The 13,472-nt window shown below is 45.9% G+C and overlaps 2 protein-coding genes across 2 annotated transcripts; one reads left to right on the plus strand and one right to left on the minus strand.

Annotated features, from left to right (window-relative positions):
• Positions 1–401: 401 nt before the first annotated feature.
• LOC136487556 (putative F-box/FBD/LRR-repeat protein At4g03220) lies at positions 402–4,528 on the plus strand. Its single transcript, XM_066484682.1, has 3 exons — positions 402–1,448; positions 2,974–3,141; positions 4,044–4,528. The coding sequence occupies exons 1-3, from the start codon at positions 462–464 to the stop codon at positions 4,371–4,373; spliced, it is 1,485 nt and encodes a 494-aa protein (XP_066340779.1). The 5' UTR covers positions 402–461; the 3' UTR covers positions 4,374–4,528.
• Positions 4,529–6,366: 1,838 nt separating this feature from the next.
• On the minus strand, positions 6,367–7,649 carry LOC136487557 (glutathione transferase GST 23-like). Its single transcript, XM_066484683.1, has 2 exons — positions 7,092–7,649; positions 6,367–6,986 (listed from the first exon to the last, which is right to left on the minus strand). Exons 1-2 carry the CDS (start codon positions 7,443–7,445, stop codon positions 6,585–6,587), a joined length of 756 nt encoding a protein of 251 aa, XP_066340780.1. The 5' UTR covers positions 7,446–7,649; the 3' UTR covers positions 6,367–6,584.
• Positions 7,650–13,472: the final 5,823 nt, after the last annotated feature.

A 13,472-nucleotide genomic window follows, 5' to 3' on the forward strand; every position in this document is an offset into this window, starting at 1 on the left:
AAACCCAGCAGCGCCGTGAGCTTGTTGGGCCAAGACCCAGTGCAGCTAAGGGCCTGTTTAGTTCCAAAAATTTTTGTGCAGTATCTATCATATCGAATTTTGCGGCACATGTATGGAGTACTAAATGTAGATGAAAAAAAACTAATTGCACAGTTGAGTGAGAAATCGCATGACGAAACTTTTGAACCTAATTAGTCCATAATTAGACACTAATTACCAAATACAAACGAAAGTGCTACAGTAGCCAAAACCCAAAATCTTTTGCATCTAAACGCGCCCTAAGAAAGGGGTGCTTGAAAGTCTGGTGCGACCTAGTCGCCGTTCGATTGAAATGAAGGGTCAGATACGCTTGACGAGTCGCTGGCACTGACCGCAGAGGATCTCATTCCCAAATTCCACCGTGCAATGCGATTGTCCGTGACCTAATAAATCCCCAAATCCCCATCCACTTCCCGTTCTCGATGGAGCTGGGCGGCGGCAGCGAGTGCGCCGCCAAGCGCCAGGGGCTCTCCTCCTCCGATACCGCCGCCGCCGCCGCAGGCGAGGACCGGCTCAGCGCGCTCCACGACGACGTCCTCGTCCTCGTCCTCCTCAAGCTCACCACCCGCGCCGCCGCCCGGACCAGCGTCCTCTCCCACCGCTGGCGCCGCATCTGGGCTCTCCTCCCGGTGCTCAGATTCACTTCGCCCCCCGAGCCCCACCGGTTGCGCCACGCCCTCGACGACCACAAGGTGCTCCTCCGCGACTTCCTCGTCGGGGCCGACGGAGCCACCGCCGAGTCTCTAGCGGTCTGGCTCCCCGCCGCCGCGCGGCGCGTCTCCGGCGACCTGACCCTTAAAACCTACGGTCCGGTGGAAGATGCGGGGGAGGGAGGCGCTTTTGAGTTCCCCTGCTTTGAGAAGGCCACCACGATCTCCTTCTTCTTGGGTTTTCAGGGCCTCGCCGTGCCTCTCACCGGCGTCTTCACTCGCCTCACCGGGCTCCACCTGAGCCGCGTCTGGTTCCACGGCCCAGGTGAGCTAGGAGACGCCGTGTCCTCGCCGCGGTGCCCGTGCTTGCAGAGGCTCACCGTCGAGGATGCCCGTGGGCTGAGGGATCTCGCCATACATTCGGAGTCTATGCTGTTGATGGAACTCAGGGGCTTGCAGTCCTTGTCTCGGCTCACCGTTGTGGCGCCGGCGCTCGAGGAGTTAACTGTGGCATCTTGTTTTCTCAAGAGTCCACCAATCGCCAACATTTCGACCCCTCTGCTCACGAAACTTGATTGGATTGATGAATATGACCCGAGCTCTGTCCACCTTGGCAAGATGGCACATCTGCAATGGCTGGGAACTGGCTTTTATCTTGTTTATGGAAATGGTGGTTTCCTGCACAATCAGTCTTGTATGAGCCTCTTGCTGCGCTTTGAGGGCATCAAAAGTCTTTGTCTAACGCTGGCGTATCTACGGGTGAGTTCTCACTTCTATTATCTGGAACCATTATGCCATCGTAGTACCATATACCATGCTAGTGTATTAATCCAAGATTCCTATGTGACACGCTGACTAAGAATGGTCCTCCGCTACCACAGAATTAAAGTTTGCTCAATGCCCTTTTTTTTGTAAACAAAAATTAAACTCCTAAGGCTCGAGTAGCCATATAAAAGCAAGGAAATAAAGTACTTCAGGCATATTACTTATGAGTCTTTGTTTAGGATAAAATAAGTTGGCTTGTGCAATGAACCAAATGGCTTACTTAAAGAATGTTTCATTTCCACTATTTTGACTTTTTGTCAAATTGTCTAGATGATGCCATGATGGTGATATCAGGAAACCATCATTGGTTTTAAGGCGGTAAGGCGAGGTGCGGCGCTCCACCCCCTTCCAGACGCCTAGGCGGGTTAGGCGCATGGCGAGGCGACGCCGTACACAAATAACAGAAAGGAGCAGAGTAGAGCACGAGTACAAGAAGCAGAGCAGAGAAAGAAGGGGGAGGAAAAGCAGAGCCGCAGTGGAAAGAGGGATGGAGGATTGGAGGAAGAACAGAGGAAGGAGAGGCCAAGAGGGGAGAGCATACCCGCAGAGTGGAGCCGGTGATGGAGGAGGCGGCGGAGAAGTCCTGGAGACGGTCGCAGATGGGGCGGGAGTCGCGGCAGGATTCACGGCCACGGATGGGGCGGGAGTCTCGGTCGTGGACGGGGCGGAAGTCGCGGACGCTTATGGGACGTGGGTCGCGGACTCAGGGTCGCAGGCGCCGCCGGCCCGCCGCTCGATTTCAGGTGAGCCGACGCGCTCCTCTCTCCCTCTCGCCTCCCTTTCCCTCCCTCGACTGGCGCGAGTAAGATGGATGCGTCTTTGGCGGGAGGCATGCACGTGCTGCTCCCTCTTTCCTGCGTGCTCGCGCCTCTGTTTTCTGCGCGCACGCAACGCTCCGCTCTTTCCCCCGCGCGCGCAACGCGCTGCGTTTTCCCCGCGCGCGCAATCCCAGGCTTCCCGCCCCCGCGCGCGGTTTTCCTCCTGCGCTCGTGCGCGCGCGGCGTCCGCCTAGAGCAAGTCGACGCCATGGCGACAACTTGGGGTGCAAGGCGACGCCATACGCGAGGATGCCGTGGCGAGCCCGACGCCATGGTTCAAAGAACGCCCGGACGACAAGGCGTCGCCTTAAAAACTATGGTCATCGCATGTTTTGGTTTGCTTAGGACCTCAGGTCCCTCCAACATTGCTAATACTATTTTCCATTATATATATGCAAGAAACATGAGAGCCAAAGTATTTTCTAGAGAACAAGTAGTCCAGTCTTTTAAGCAGCTCACAATGGCCATGCTTTGTGTAAGAAACCCAGAATGAACTTGTTAGCTTATAGCTTCAGCTTCGTCTATGCTCACAACAATGGTCAGCTAGCAACAATCACTGAAACAGCTTTAGGTTTCAAGTTTCATTCCCCTTCTAACTGTCACATATGAACCCTTTTGTATTACTTCCTATGAAAACACAGGGTATAGAGAACTATGACTACATGATGGAAGACATGGCAGTGCTCCCAGACATTACATTTTTGCGCCTAATGGTAATGGCATATGGACATGCCTTTGAGGCCAGCGCATTCCATGTTCTCAGATTGTGTACTGGTATAAGAAGGTTGATGCTGCTGTTTTTGTCAGAGGTAAACCTATTCTTTGTTTACCTAATACTCTGTCTAGACACAGAAAAAAAGGTAGCGTTTTGGTCCCTAAAAGGCATTTTTGATTGATTAATTTCTGTCAAAGTATGTATCGAAAGCCAAATTAATTTAAAGCATTATGAATCTATTTTTTCAAGGTAGATCAATGCATGCTGTTTTTATGAAAAAAATACGTTTGTATTTAGTTAGACATGGTCCCTAGGTAAACACAACACATTTTCTTACTGGAGTAAGTATTTAAGTTTCCAGAGAAGTAATGGGAAGAAATATGCATTTGTATTTTTTTTTGTCAGATGTATGGTTTATTTGATATCCCAATGATATCACTTTACTCTGTAGATTTAAGTGTTGGTATACTATTTTGGCTGTAAATAGTTGCTCTCTTTCTAGTTATTGTTAGCCTGTTTGAAATATACGGTTCTGGACTTCTGGTGAGTCGTTGGATGACACTAAAGCAGATCAACCTTGGTAATAATGTATATAAGAGGTAGAAAATAATATGGCAGTGAAAAGAAAGTTGAAGGAGTAATTAGCCTAAGTAATTTTATTTTTTAAAAGAAAAATATAAAGGCTATGCAGGTCCATTCAGAGCCTATGCACTAAGATTGATTCAAAATCTCCTTAATTTTTGGCAGTTAATAATAGCATTATTCTGTTATTACATGGAATTCTATGTGATTTTATAAACATAAATTATGCTATGTGCTATCTTTTGTCTTAGCAGAAAATTATATTGCTGCAACTAGTTACTAGGCTGAATTATTTTTTAGTTGATATCAACACATTGGCACACCTCGAAAGTGTTCAGGAATCTGATAATTTACTCTCATTTTTGTCATTCAATCATCAATTAATTTTATTAAGTTGATACTTCCTGGTGTCAGGCCGAAACTGTATGCACATCCGATTGCAAATGCCTTCAGCTAATAGAGTGGGAAACAGAGGAACTCTTGTTGAATCACCTTGAAGAAGTAGAAATCTTTGAATGGCGAGGAACTAAACATGAAGTTGCTTTTGTGAAACGACTTTTTGATTGGGGGACAATGATTAAAGAGATGACAGTAAATTTCTGTCATTCAATCTCTGAAGTCAAGGCCAAGGAGCTGTACCAATCATTTCAGAGTTTCTCTAGGCCAGGAGTATGCATGAAATTTTACCGATGTCAGATTCGCTCCGAGAAGTCTAGTAAGGTGTTATATGCACCTAAGGACTAGCACACCAAGTTGTCACTTTAGGCACTTTTTAATGCTATAAATGTGTTTCTTCTTGTTATGAACCGTTGAACCGTACTGTATGAGAGCAGCAACATGCTAGCAGATCTTAAAGACAAATGTTGAGATCCAATATATTTTGTATTTTGTTTATGAAAGTTGAAGCCTTGTTTTTTTTTCATAAGCTGTATTTAAGTGCCCAATAGGCACGCCCTGCTTGCTAGCCAGTGTTAACAAGCTGATGGTAGTTAGTTATAGATGAGAACACGGATAGATATATCCCGTAACTGTAAAAGTGCAAAATTTGACATGTTCTGCACACAGACAAGTCGGCCGGCCAGCCTGTGGCATATGGTTAAAAAAGAATAATCAATAATAATGCAGATAAAATAAGATTATTAGGCCTTGTTTAGTTCATCCCTAAAAATTTACATCATATTCTATTAAATGTTTAGACACATGCATAGAGTTAATAAATTCGTCTCGTAGTTTACCGATGGATTCTAATTTGTTTTTTTATTAGTATCCGAACATCTCATGTGATACCTTAAAACTTTACACCCTGAACTAAACAAAGTTAACTCTAGAAAACTTGGTGCGCGGCACCCATCTCTTTGCTGACCAGTAGTGATTTTGTGTGGAGTCTAGGAGCGTTGGAATTTGATGGAGCAACAGTAAAAAAGAATTGTAAATCTCTCGTCCTCTCTAGAACACAGATGAAACAGGCTGGAGTGTGGTTCGTGAGTCCATCCATGGGACGCGTCCGATTGAGGTGTCGGATCACTGGTGCTATCCAAAGAATGGATTAGTACATGGCCGAGATGGATGAAGGAGTTAAAGACGTGTTCATGGGACGGTTCCGATACTCCGATTGAGCTAAAGACATGGTGATTTGAGTTGCCAGTTTTTATGGTGCAAAATTGGTGTTGGAAAAGATTATTAGTACTACTTGCGTCTTGTTAAAGTTAACTCGCCTTTCAGCCTGCTTGGCTGCACTTAACAGCGCTGCCGCTGCAGCCGAGTTGAACTTTCAGCTAGTAGTACAATGAAGACTACCTGCTCGGCTGCAGCTGCGTGGAGGGAGAGTGGAAAACAGAGGTGCAGCGCTACGCTAGTAGTACTCCGTACTTTGGAAATAGCACACTCACCTCATCTCAGGTACTTTCCACTTCATTTTGCAAAATTTTTTAAGATTTTTCGTCGTATCGAATATTTGGACGCATGCATGAAGCATTAAATATAAATAAAAAATAAAACTAATTACACAGTTTAGATAAAATTCACGAGACGAATCTTTTAAGCCTAATTAGATTATGATTAGACACTAATTACCGAATAACAACGAAAGTGCTACGATGTCGCGTGATGAGACTCAAATTTCAAAAAATAGAAAACTCTTCAATACGATGTCGGATGAAGATCATTTTATATGTAAATTGTAGACCTCGATGAGATCTACAACTTTATAGTTTTAATTTGTTTCATTTGAGGACAGTAAGATGCTCGAAAAAATAATATAAAATTTCAGCATCATATTTTGTCGCGTGATGAGACTCAAATTTCAAAAAATAGAAAACCCTTCGATACGATGTCGGATGAAGATAATTTTTATGTGTAAATTGTAGACTTCAATGAGATCTACAACTTTGTAGTTTTGAGTTTTTTCATTTGAGGACGTTAAGATGCTCAAAAAAATAATTTAAAATTTCGGCGCCTCCCGAAAATAGAAAACCGCTTTTGAAACCGGCCGAGGACCAAATTCGTCCGGTTTTGATAGTTGGAGGGTGTTTCTTGACCGGTTTCATAGTTAAAGGTTGAAAATCGAACTTTGGTGCAAGTTGAGGGTTGTAAAGTGTACTTTACCCTTAATTTTTAACCCTAGTTCTAAATCTTCCTCCTTTGTTCTCGTCCTGCATCCGCCGCTGTAATTAAGTAATAATCAGAAGCAGGCATCATCTGCCAGTGCCACGGCAAAGCTCAGTCTGAAGAACAACAGTGACACTGACACGGTTGGATCGGAGTTTATATCTGCAACAGGCATGACGACACAGAAGTCAAATTACCAGTACGACTACTGTACTAGGTACGTACATGTAAATACCTTGGCTTTGTCTTTCTTTACATGGTAAAATCTCTTCGACTCTTTCAGAAAGGATAGAGAGCAGAAGAACGTGATAAAGACGAGAAACGCACAGTGCAAGTAGCTAGCTCTAGTTACTGCTGCTGCTGCTCAACTTTTGCTCTTGCTGAGACGAGAAACCATTCGCGCATGGCCTGGTACCTGGGCCGCAGCTTCTCCAGCGGCGGCAGATGACCCCTGACGGCCGGCGAGCTGAGGAACCTCCCCATCCACGCAGCCAGGGACGGCATCTTCTCCCCCGTGACCATCTTCACGCCGCCGCCGCCGCCGGTGACGATCTCCTCGTAGATCGGAATCACGTACGCCAGCGGGCCGAGCGACAGGTCCACGAACCCGACCTTCTCCCCGCCGAAGAACGGTTTCCCGGAGACGGCGAGCTCCTTCTCCAGGACCAGCAGCTGCTCTACGGCAGCTTCGTACGCTGCCTCCTGCTCCTCCCCCTCCGTCGTGAACCACCTCCAAATCGGTGGCGAGAGCTATACATGAGCCATGAGGTACATATGTACAAGTTAGAACTCAAACTGATGAACACAGAGCTGCATGCAGATAATGGATTCTTCTTCTTCGTGATCAGTCCTGACCTTGTCCTGCTGGAACCTGGCCCAGAAACGGGCCATGGCGCGCTGGTAGGGGTCCCGAGGGAGGATGGGGTCGCCGCGGTGGCTCCAGGCGTCGTCGATGAACTCGAGGATGACCTGCGACTCGGCGATGGGCCTGCCGTGGTAGACCAGCACGGGGACCTTCTTGTGCACGGGGTTGTACGCCAGCAGTTCGGCGCTCTTGCCCTGGAGATCCTCCTCCACGTACTCGTACTCGACGCCCTTCATCGCTAGCGCCCATTTCACCCGGAGGACGTAGGGGCTTGCCCAGAAGCCGAGCAGCTTCACCTTCTTCTTCTCGCTCTCTGCTGCTTGTTGCTCGGGATGATGATTCATGGTGCCGTGGTGGTGTGGTGCTTACTCAACTACTGATATGAATACGATGATCTCATCTCAGTTGGTTTAATCTGTTATTATCTTCGTTTTTATTTGTGTATATAAGCTATTTCTTTAATTTAGTTTCTTGTGGTGGGGAGTGATTTCAATGGTTAGAGTCAGCTTTGGCGGCTTTGTTTGCCATGGAATAGTCTGCATATATGACAGAGACACAGAGTATGTCGTTTTCTTATTATGCACATGATTTTTCTCTTCAGTAATTGGTATAGGTTTTGCATTGCACATTATATTGACCACGTGTCTGACCACAGCTAGCATAGCTCTTTTTTCAGCCATACAAACGCCAGTAATCAGTTAGGGGCTATTTGGATGGTGGTGTGGCTGAGGTGCCTGATCTAGGCAAGGCTCTTAGGCGTTATGTGCTGTATGTCTATATATGCTGTATGCATATTGTTATAATTGGCTGAAAAATGGGCTGAAAGCAGTCTAACAAATGGGATGCCTATATGGGCTGTATGTGCTATATGTCTATGTTGTATGTGTCGTTGTTATACTTGGCTGAAAAATAGGCTGAGAAATAGGATGAAAGCATGCTAAAAAATGAGCCTTTTGGTCCGTTAATAAATGGGCTGAGATGTTGATGTAATCATTCACGTAAGCATCCATGTAAACATCCATGATGATGTGACAATTTATCCATGACGGTTATTTTCCGTTTCAAACAATAGGCTTGGGTTAGGCTAATTAGGCCTTGGGCTCTTCTATGACAGGCTGAACATGCAGGGCACGCAACAGAGGGTAGAGACTAGTAGCACTCTGTACTTTGGAAATAGCACACTCACCTTATCTCAAAATCTTCGATTCATGCATGGTCAATGTCTGGTCAAATGTCCTAGTATAGCAGATGACCGAGGCCACTGCTGCTGTTGCTGCTGCTCCAACAGCAATAAACAACATCATGCGTGCCAGAGAAGCAGGAAGGACTAATTAAGCAGGGGGCGGATCCAAAGATTTTTTTTTAATTTTAACACTTTTTTGAACTTAATTTTAAATCTAACACTCTCGGATTTTTTTTTAAAACTAACACTTTTGGCCGCGTCTATTGCCCTGGCGCGGCCAAATGCCTGTGCCGCGCCATACATGGTGGCGCGGTAGAGGGCTGACGTGGCGGCGACCAGAAGCGCTGACCGCTGACGTGGCAGGGCTCTACCGTGCCACCGATCTTGGCGCGGCAATGCCGCTCCCTGATCCATGGCGCGGCAAAGCCGGGTATAACCTCCGCCGCGGCCAGTCCCGCTGCCCGAGCAGCAAAGCAGCCTAGGCGTCGCTCCCGCTCCCGCCCGTCGCCAAGCACGCCGGTCGCCGCGCCACGAACAGCGGCATCACGGCCCTCCATTGCCGCCTCCCTCCCTTCCCTTCCATTCCCCGTCCGCCTCCCTTCCTCCTCGTCCTAGTTCAAGGTAATGATGCACATTTTATTTTTGTTTGAATGGTGGATAGGATATTATGAATGGGAGTTAAGGTTAGTAGAAAAATTATGTTTGGGAACTATGGTGAAGATATTAGTATGATTTTATCAATGTTAAGGTTAATTATTTAGTTAGAAGTATGTTTGCCATGTATATTTTTGTTGCTATAATTGTTGTTTATAATATTTTAGTTGCATTGCAAATGATTACATTTTACATTAATTTGCGTTGTTTTGATTGGTGTTTAATTTGAACCGTTTTATTAGATGGAAGACATGTTTCGGGAGTAGTTATGGCGAAAACGGGGTCGTCCTGGAGAAATGTACCCCGACGAGTCTAGCAAAGATGCCCCCGTCCCTCCTAAACTCCCTGTCCCTAATTGTGACCGTGGTCGTCCGACCGACGTGTTTCAATCGAGACATCCGGACACAGCGGCTCGTTGCTTCTACACGTGCAGTCGTTTTAATGTAAGTAATTGTTTCCGTATATTTTTCTTCTTCATTTGTATTACTAGGTTACTAATATTTTGTTGAATTTTTGTTGTGTAGGCCCATGAGAGGTGCTTTTTTTTCAGTGGATTGACGGTGCAGACAAGTTTGACCCCAGGTACCTCCTTTTCGATGATTGGTGGAGAGGGCGACATCCACGAGGGCACTTCGAGCGGTGGGTTCCACCTCCCCCTAACCCCCACCAATGACGGCTAAGGAGAAGCACTTAGCCGTAGTTAGACGACTCGAGGAACCTCCTCTGTGCCATTGCGGAGACCGAGTCGTGATAAACCCTGACAATACGTTGGAGTTTGTGTGTCCAAACAAGCATGAAGTAAGTGCAAAGTGTATGTGTTGAAATGTTGAGCTATATGCGTCATGTACTAATGTCACGTTATTTAGGTGTATTCAATGGCGAAGTGTCGTTTCAAGAAGTGGTTGTATGGTCCTAAGAACAAATGGCCCAAAGAACCTCCAAAAGCAAAACAAAAGAAGAAAGAAAGGTTAATTTATAAAGCACCACCAGTCAAGTGCGAATGTGATGTTAATTCTAACTATGGCCTAGTCCATTCGGAGCTTGGAATAGGCCATTATTGCAGCCATATGGTTGAGTACGAAGAGGTTCGTTATTTTTGTGGTAAACATGAAATCATATTTTGTTTCTTTTGCTAAGACATATATGATATAATATTTCTTTTGAACAGAGCACTAGAAAATGCAGGTGTGAACGTTACGATGGTCAAGCTAAGTTCTTGGATGAACTGAAGAAGAGGCAACTAATTGCAAGGAAGAGGGGATATGGACCTGACTATGTCAACCTATTCGTTAAACATCACAAAGAAAAGATGCGTGAGTTTGCTAGACAGTGCGGTATTTGTAACACAATAGAGGACATGCCTCAATGGGTCCTGAAAAAACATCCCTCTGGTGTCCACAAACCATTTCAAGCCAGAGTTGTAATAATGCATTGCACATAAGATGCGGGGCACCCTATTGTACGCTTCCTCCCAAGTACCCCATCGAATCACCAGAGCAATTTGCTTAGAATGCCAAGCCTTTCCGTACGTCATATCGTACCTAACGAATCCAGATATGGACTGTTGTAAAGAAGACACCGATATGTCGTTATTGTCATCAACAAGCCCCAATATACGATGGGCAAGGTAACGTGCAGTGAGCTGCTGATGATTTTCCTTCCCCCTATTGTCTAGGCAAGTGTGGGGTTCAACAACTTTAGTTATCCTCCACTTGCTATCACTCTGTCTCCTTTGTGCATTTAACCTCCATAGACAACCGTTTTTGCATATCAAGTGGTACATCAACTCCTGGTCCAAATGAGTGACGGTGTACGGTCTATGATGGTACACAACATAGTTCTGAAGGAAGAGTTTCATCTCTGACATTGTGTTGAATATCATCCCCTTCCTAAGGGTTTCTGTCTCATGGTTATATAATGAATTCCTACACATCTGGAGACCGGTATCACAAACTGCCATATCCGTCATGCTGACATCCCTATAGTTCGAAACGCCCCTGAAAGGTACGTCCTTGGACCTTAGTTGCTCAAGCTCAGTCGCTGTGTAAGGTGGTGGTGGAACATACTGCTGCGCTTCGCTAATTCTGGCCCATGAATTATAGGGGATATCATCTGCAGCCAAATCTATGACTAGTCTACCCTGAGCATGGACACCTTGCAAAACCTCAGTTGGTACTAGTAATGGCATAGTATATACCGATACTGGCATGGCATCAGCCGTTGTTGCCATAGCATCTGTACCTCCTTGGTCATCATCAGAATCGTCTGAATCACTGCTAACTATATTACCGATCCTGTCCTCCTCCTCCTGCTCCTCCTCTTCCCGTTCGAACTCATTCACATCGAAGTTATTGCTTATACAGCCTACTGCAGTTGAATAAAACTGCTCCTACGTCAACTGACCGTCCCAATCTATGTTATCCTGAGTTGCTTCCCCTTCGACCCCTAATTCTTTTTCATTGCCTCCAAAACCATCATTGGACGGGCCGTCCTGAACACCATGCATCCTGTACCCATTCTCCACCACCACCTCAGCCATGGGCACATTGGAACATTGGAGAACCCTAGTGTAGCAGGACCAGTGAGCAGGGTCGCGCAAGGGCATGAGGACATAGTGTGCCCTAGTCTTCCTAGTATCAAATCTCTCCTTTAGTGTGAAATCACCGTCAAACTTTATATTCAAACGGACACAAAGGTCGTTGAAGCTAGGAGGTTCATCAAACCATTCCAATTCTTCTTCCATATCCTCAAACATACCATCCTCTCTCCTAACACTTCCTCCGTACAAAACTCTAATACAACAATCTATCTGCAGATGCATTTCAAGAAACTTCATTAAATCATCGAAATCATCGTACGTAATGTCCATACTAACATTAATATATTTTCTAACTATAACTATACTAACTAATCAAATATTAACATCTATACAAGGCATACTATAACTGTACTAACTAAACTACCTAACTTTACTACCTATACTAACTTATTATATTACGTACACTAACTAAACTAACTAACTTTACTAACTATACTAACTATACTTTAATAATTTTACTAACTTTATTAATTGTGCTAACTATATTAGTGGAGTACCTCGTTGTAGCGCGCAAGACCGGGCCAGGAGCCGCGGGCGCAGGGCAGCCGTCGTGCGTGACCGGAGGTTCTGGCCGGAGGGGGAGGCGCGCCGGCGTGCGGGTGCGGCGGCCGCACCCGGCGGCTGGCGGCCTGACTGCCTGGCTGGCGTGGGTGGACGCGGCCGCGGCAGACGGCGTGCACGGCGGCGAGCAGGCGCGGGCGAAGGCAGGCGCGGTGGCCAGCCTTGCTGCGCTACTCAGAGAACGTCGATTGCTCGGGCACGCAGGCCGCAGCGGAGGTTATACCCGGCTCTTCCACGCCATGGATCAGGGCGCGGTAGTGCCACGCTAAGATCGATGGCGCGGTAGAGCCCTGCCACGTCAGCGGTCAGCGCTTCTGGTCGCCGCCACATCAGTCCTCTGCCGCGCCACCATGCATGGCGCGGCACAGTCATTTGGCCACGCCAGGGCAATAGACGCGGCCAAAAATGTTGGTTAAAAAAACCGAGAGTGTTATATTTAAAATTAAGTTCGAAAAAGTGCTAAAATTTTAAAAAAAATCGATCCAAAGGGCCTGCCGGGGGCTGTAGCCCGTAGTGAGCCTGATTTCTTCATTAAATCATGATTACTTAGCTCTAAATCATCATTAATCTTTAACTCTAGTCCTAAATCTTCATCCTTTGTTCCCATCCTGCATCCGCCGCTGTAATTAAGTAATAATCAGAAGCAGGCATCATCTGCCAGTGCCACGGCAAAGCTCAGTCTGAAGAACAACAGTGACACTGACACGGTTGGATCGGAGTTTATATCTGCAACAGGCATGATGACACAGAAGTCAAATTACCAGTACGACTACTATACTAGGTATGTACATGCACTACTACAGAATGGACTTATTGTCCCGGACGGTAACGGCCTTTAGTCCCGGTTACCGCGGGACAACGATCCCGGGACTAAAGGTGGAACCTTCAGTCCCGGGTCATCGAGCCGGGACTAAAGAGGGACCTTTAGTCCCGATTGGTGTACCAACCGGGACTAAAGGCCCTCCAGCCGAGCAAACATGGCCGCACCCTTTAGTCCCGGTTGGTAACCCCAACCGGGACTAAAGGTTTCTTTTCTTTTTCTTTTTTTTGTTTAATTTGTTTTCAGTTCAGTTACACATATTTGTTTAATATATAATATGTTTTTATGTACGTATTCTACGCTGCTAATATAAATACACGTACGCATATAATTACATCTAATTCTCATCTCAAGCATTATTATATTCGAATAAAGTATGAAACTATATATATTATAGATATATATGTATATATACAACACTTTCGTAATCTTGTTCTCGAAAATAACGATATCAATAAACATTTAATTTACATCATTAGTTCCTTAGATCAAAGTAGAACTCGCCGTTGGGATTTAGCATTTTTTCTAGAAGATACCTGCTATTGACTCTTGAA

The sequence above is a fragment of the Miscanthus floridulus genome, chromosome 10 (genome assembly GCF_019320115.1).
Source record: "Miscanthus floridulus cultivar M001 chromosome 10, ASM1932011v1, whole genome shotgun sequence".
NCBI classification, from domain to species: domain Eukaryota; kingdom Viridiplantae; phylum Streptophyta; class Magnoliopsida; order Poales; family Poaceae; genus Miscanthus; species Miscanthus floridulus.

Bases quoted from the DNA above. Each gene is read 5' to 3' on its own strand.
- LOC136487556 (XM_066484682.1), top strand. From the start codon at position 462: ATGGAGCTGGGCGGCGGCAGCGAGTGCGCCGCCAAGCGCCAGGGGCTC. The intron at 1,449-2,973 runs GTGAGTTCTCAC...ATGAAAACACAG, and splicing joins TAACGCTGGCGTATCTACGG to GGTATAGAGAACTATGACTA. The intron at 3,142-4,043 runs GTAAACCTATTC...TCCTGGTGTCAG, and splicing joins TGCTGCTGTTTTTGTCAGAG to GCCGAAACTGTATGCACATC.
- LOC136487557 (XM_066484683.1), bottom strand. From the start codon at position 7,445: ATGAATCATCATCCCGAGCAACAAGCAGCAGAGAGCGAGAAGAAGAAG. The intron at 6,987-7,091 runs GTCAGGACTGAT...GCTCATGTATAG, and splicing joins CCAGGTTCCAGCAGGACAAG to CTCTCGCCACCGATTTGGAG.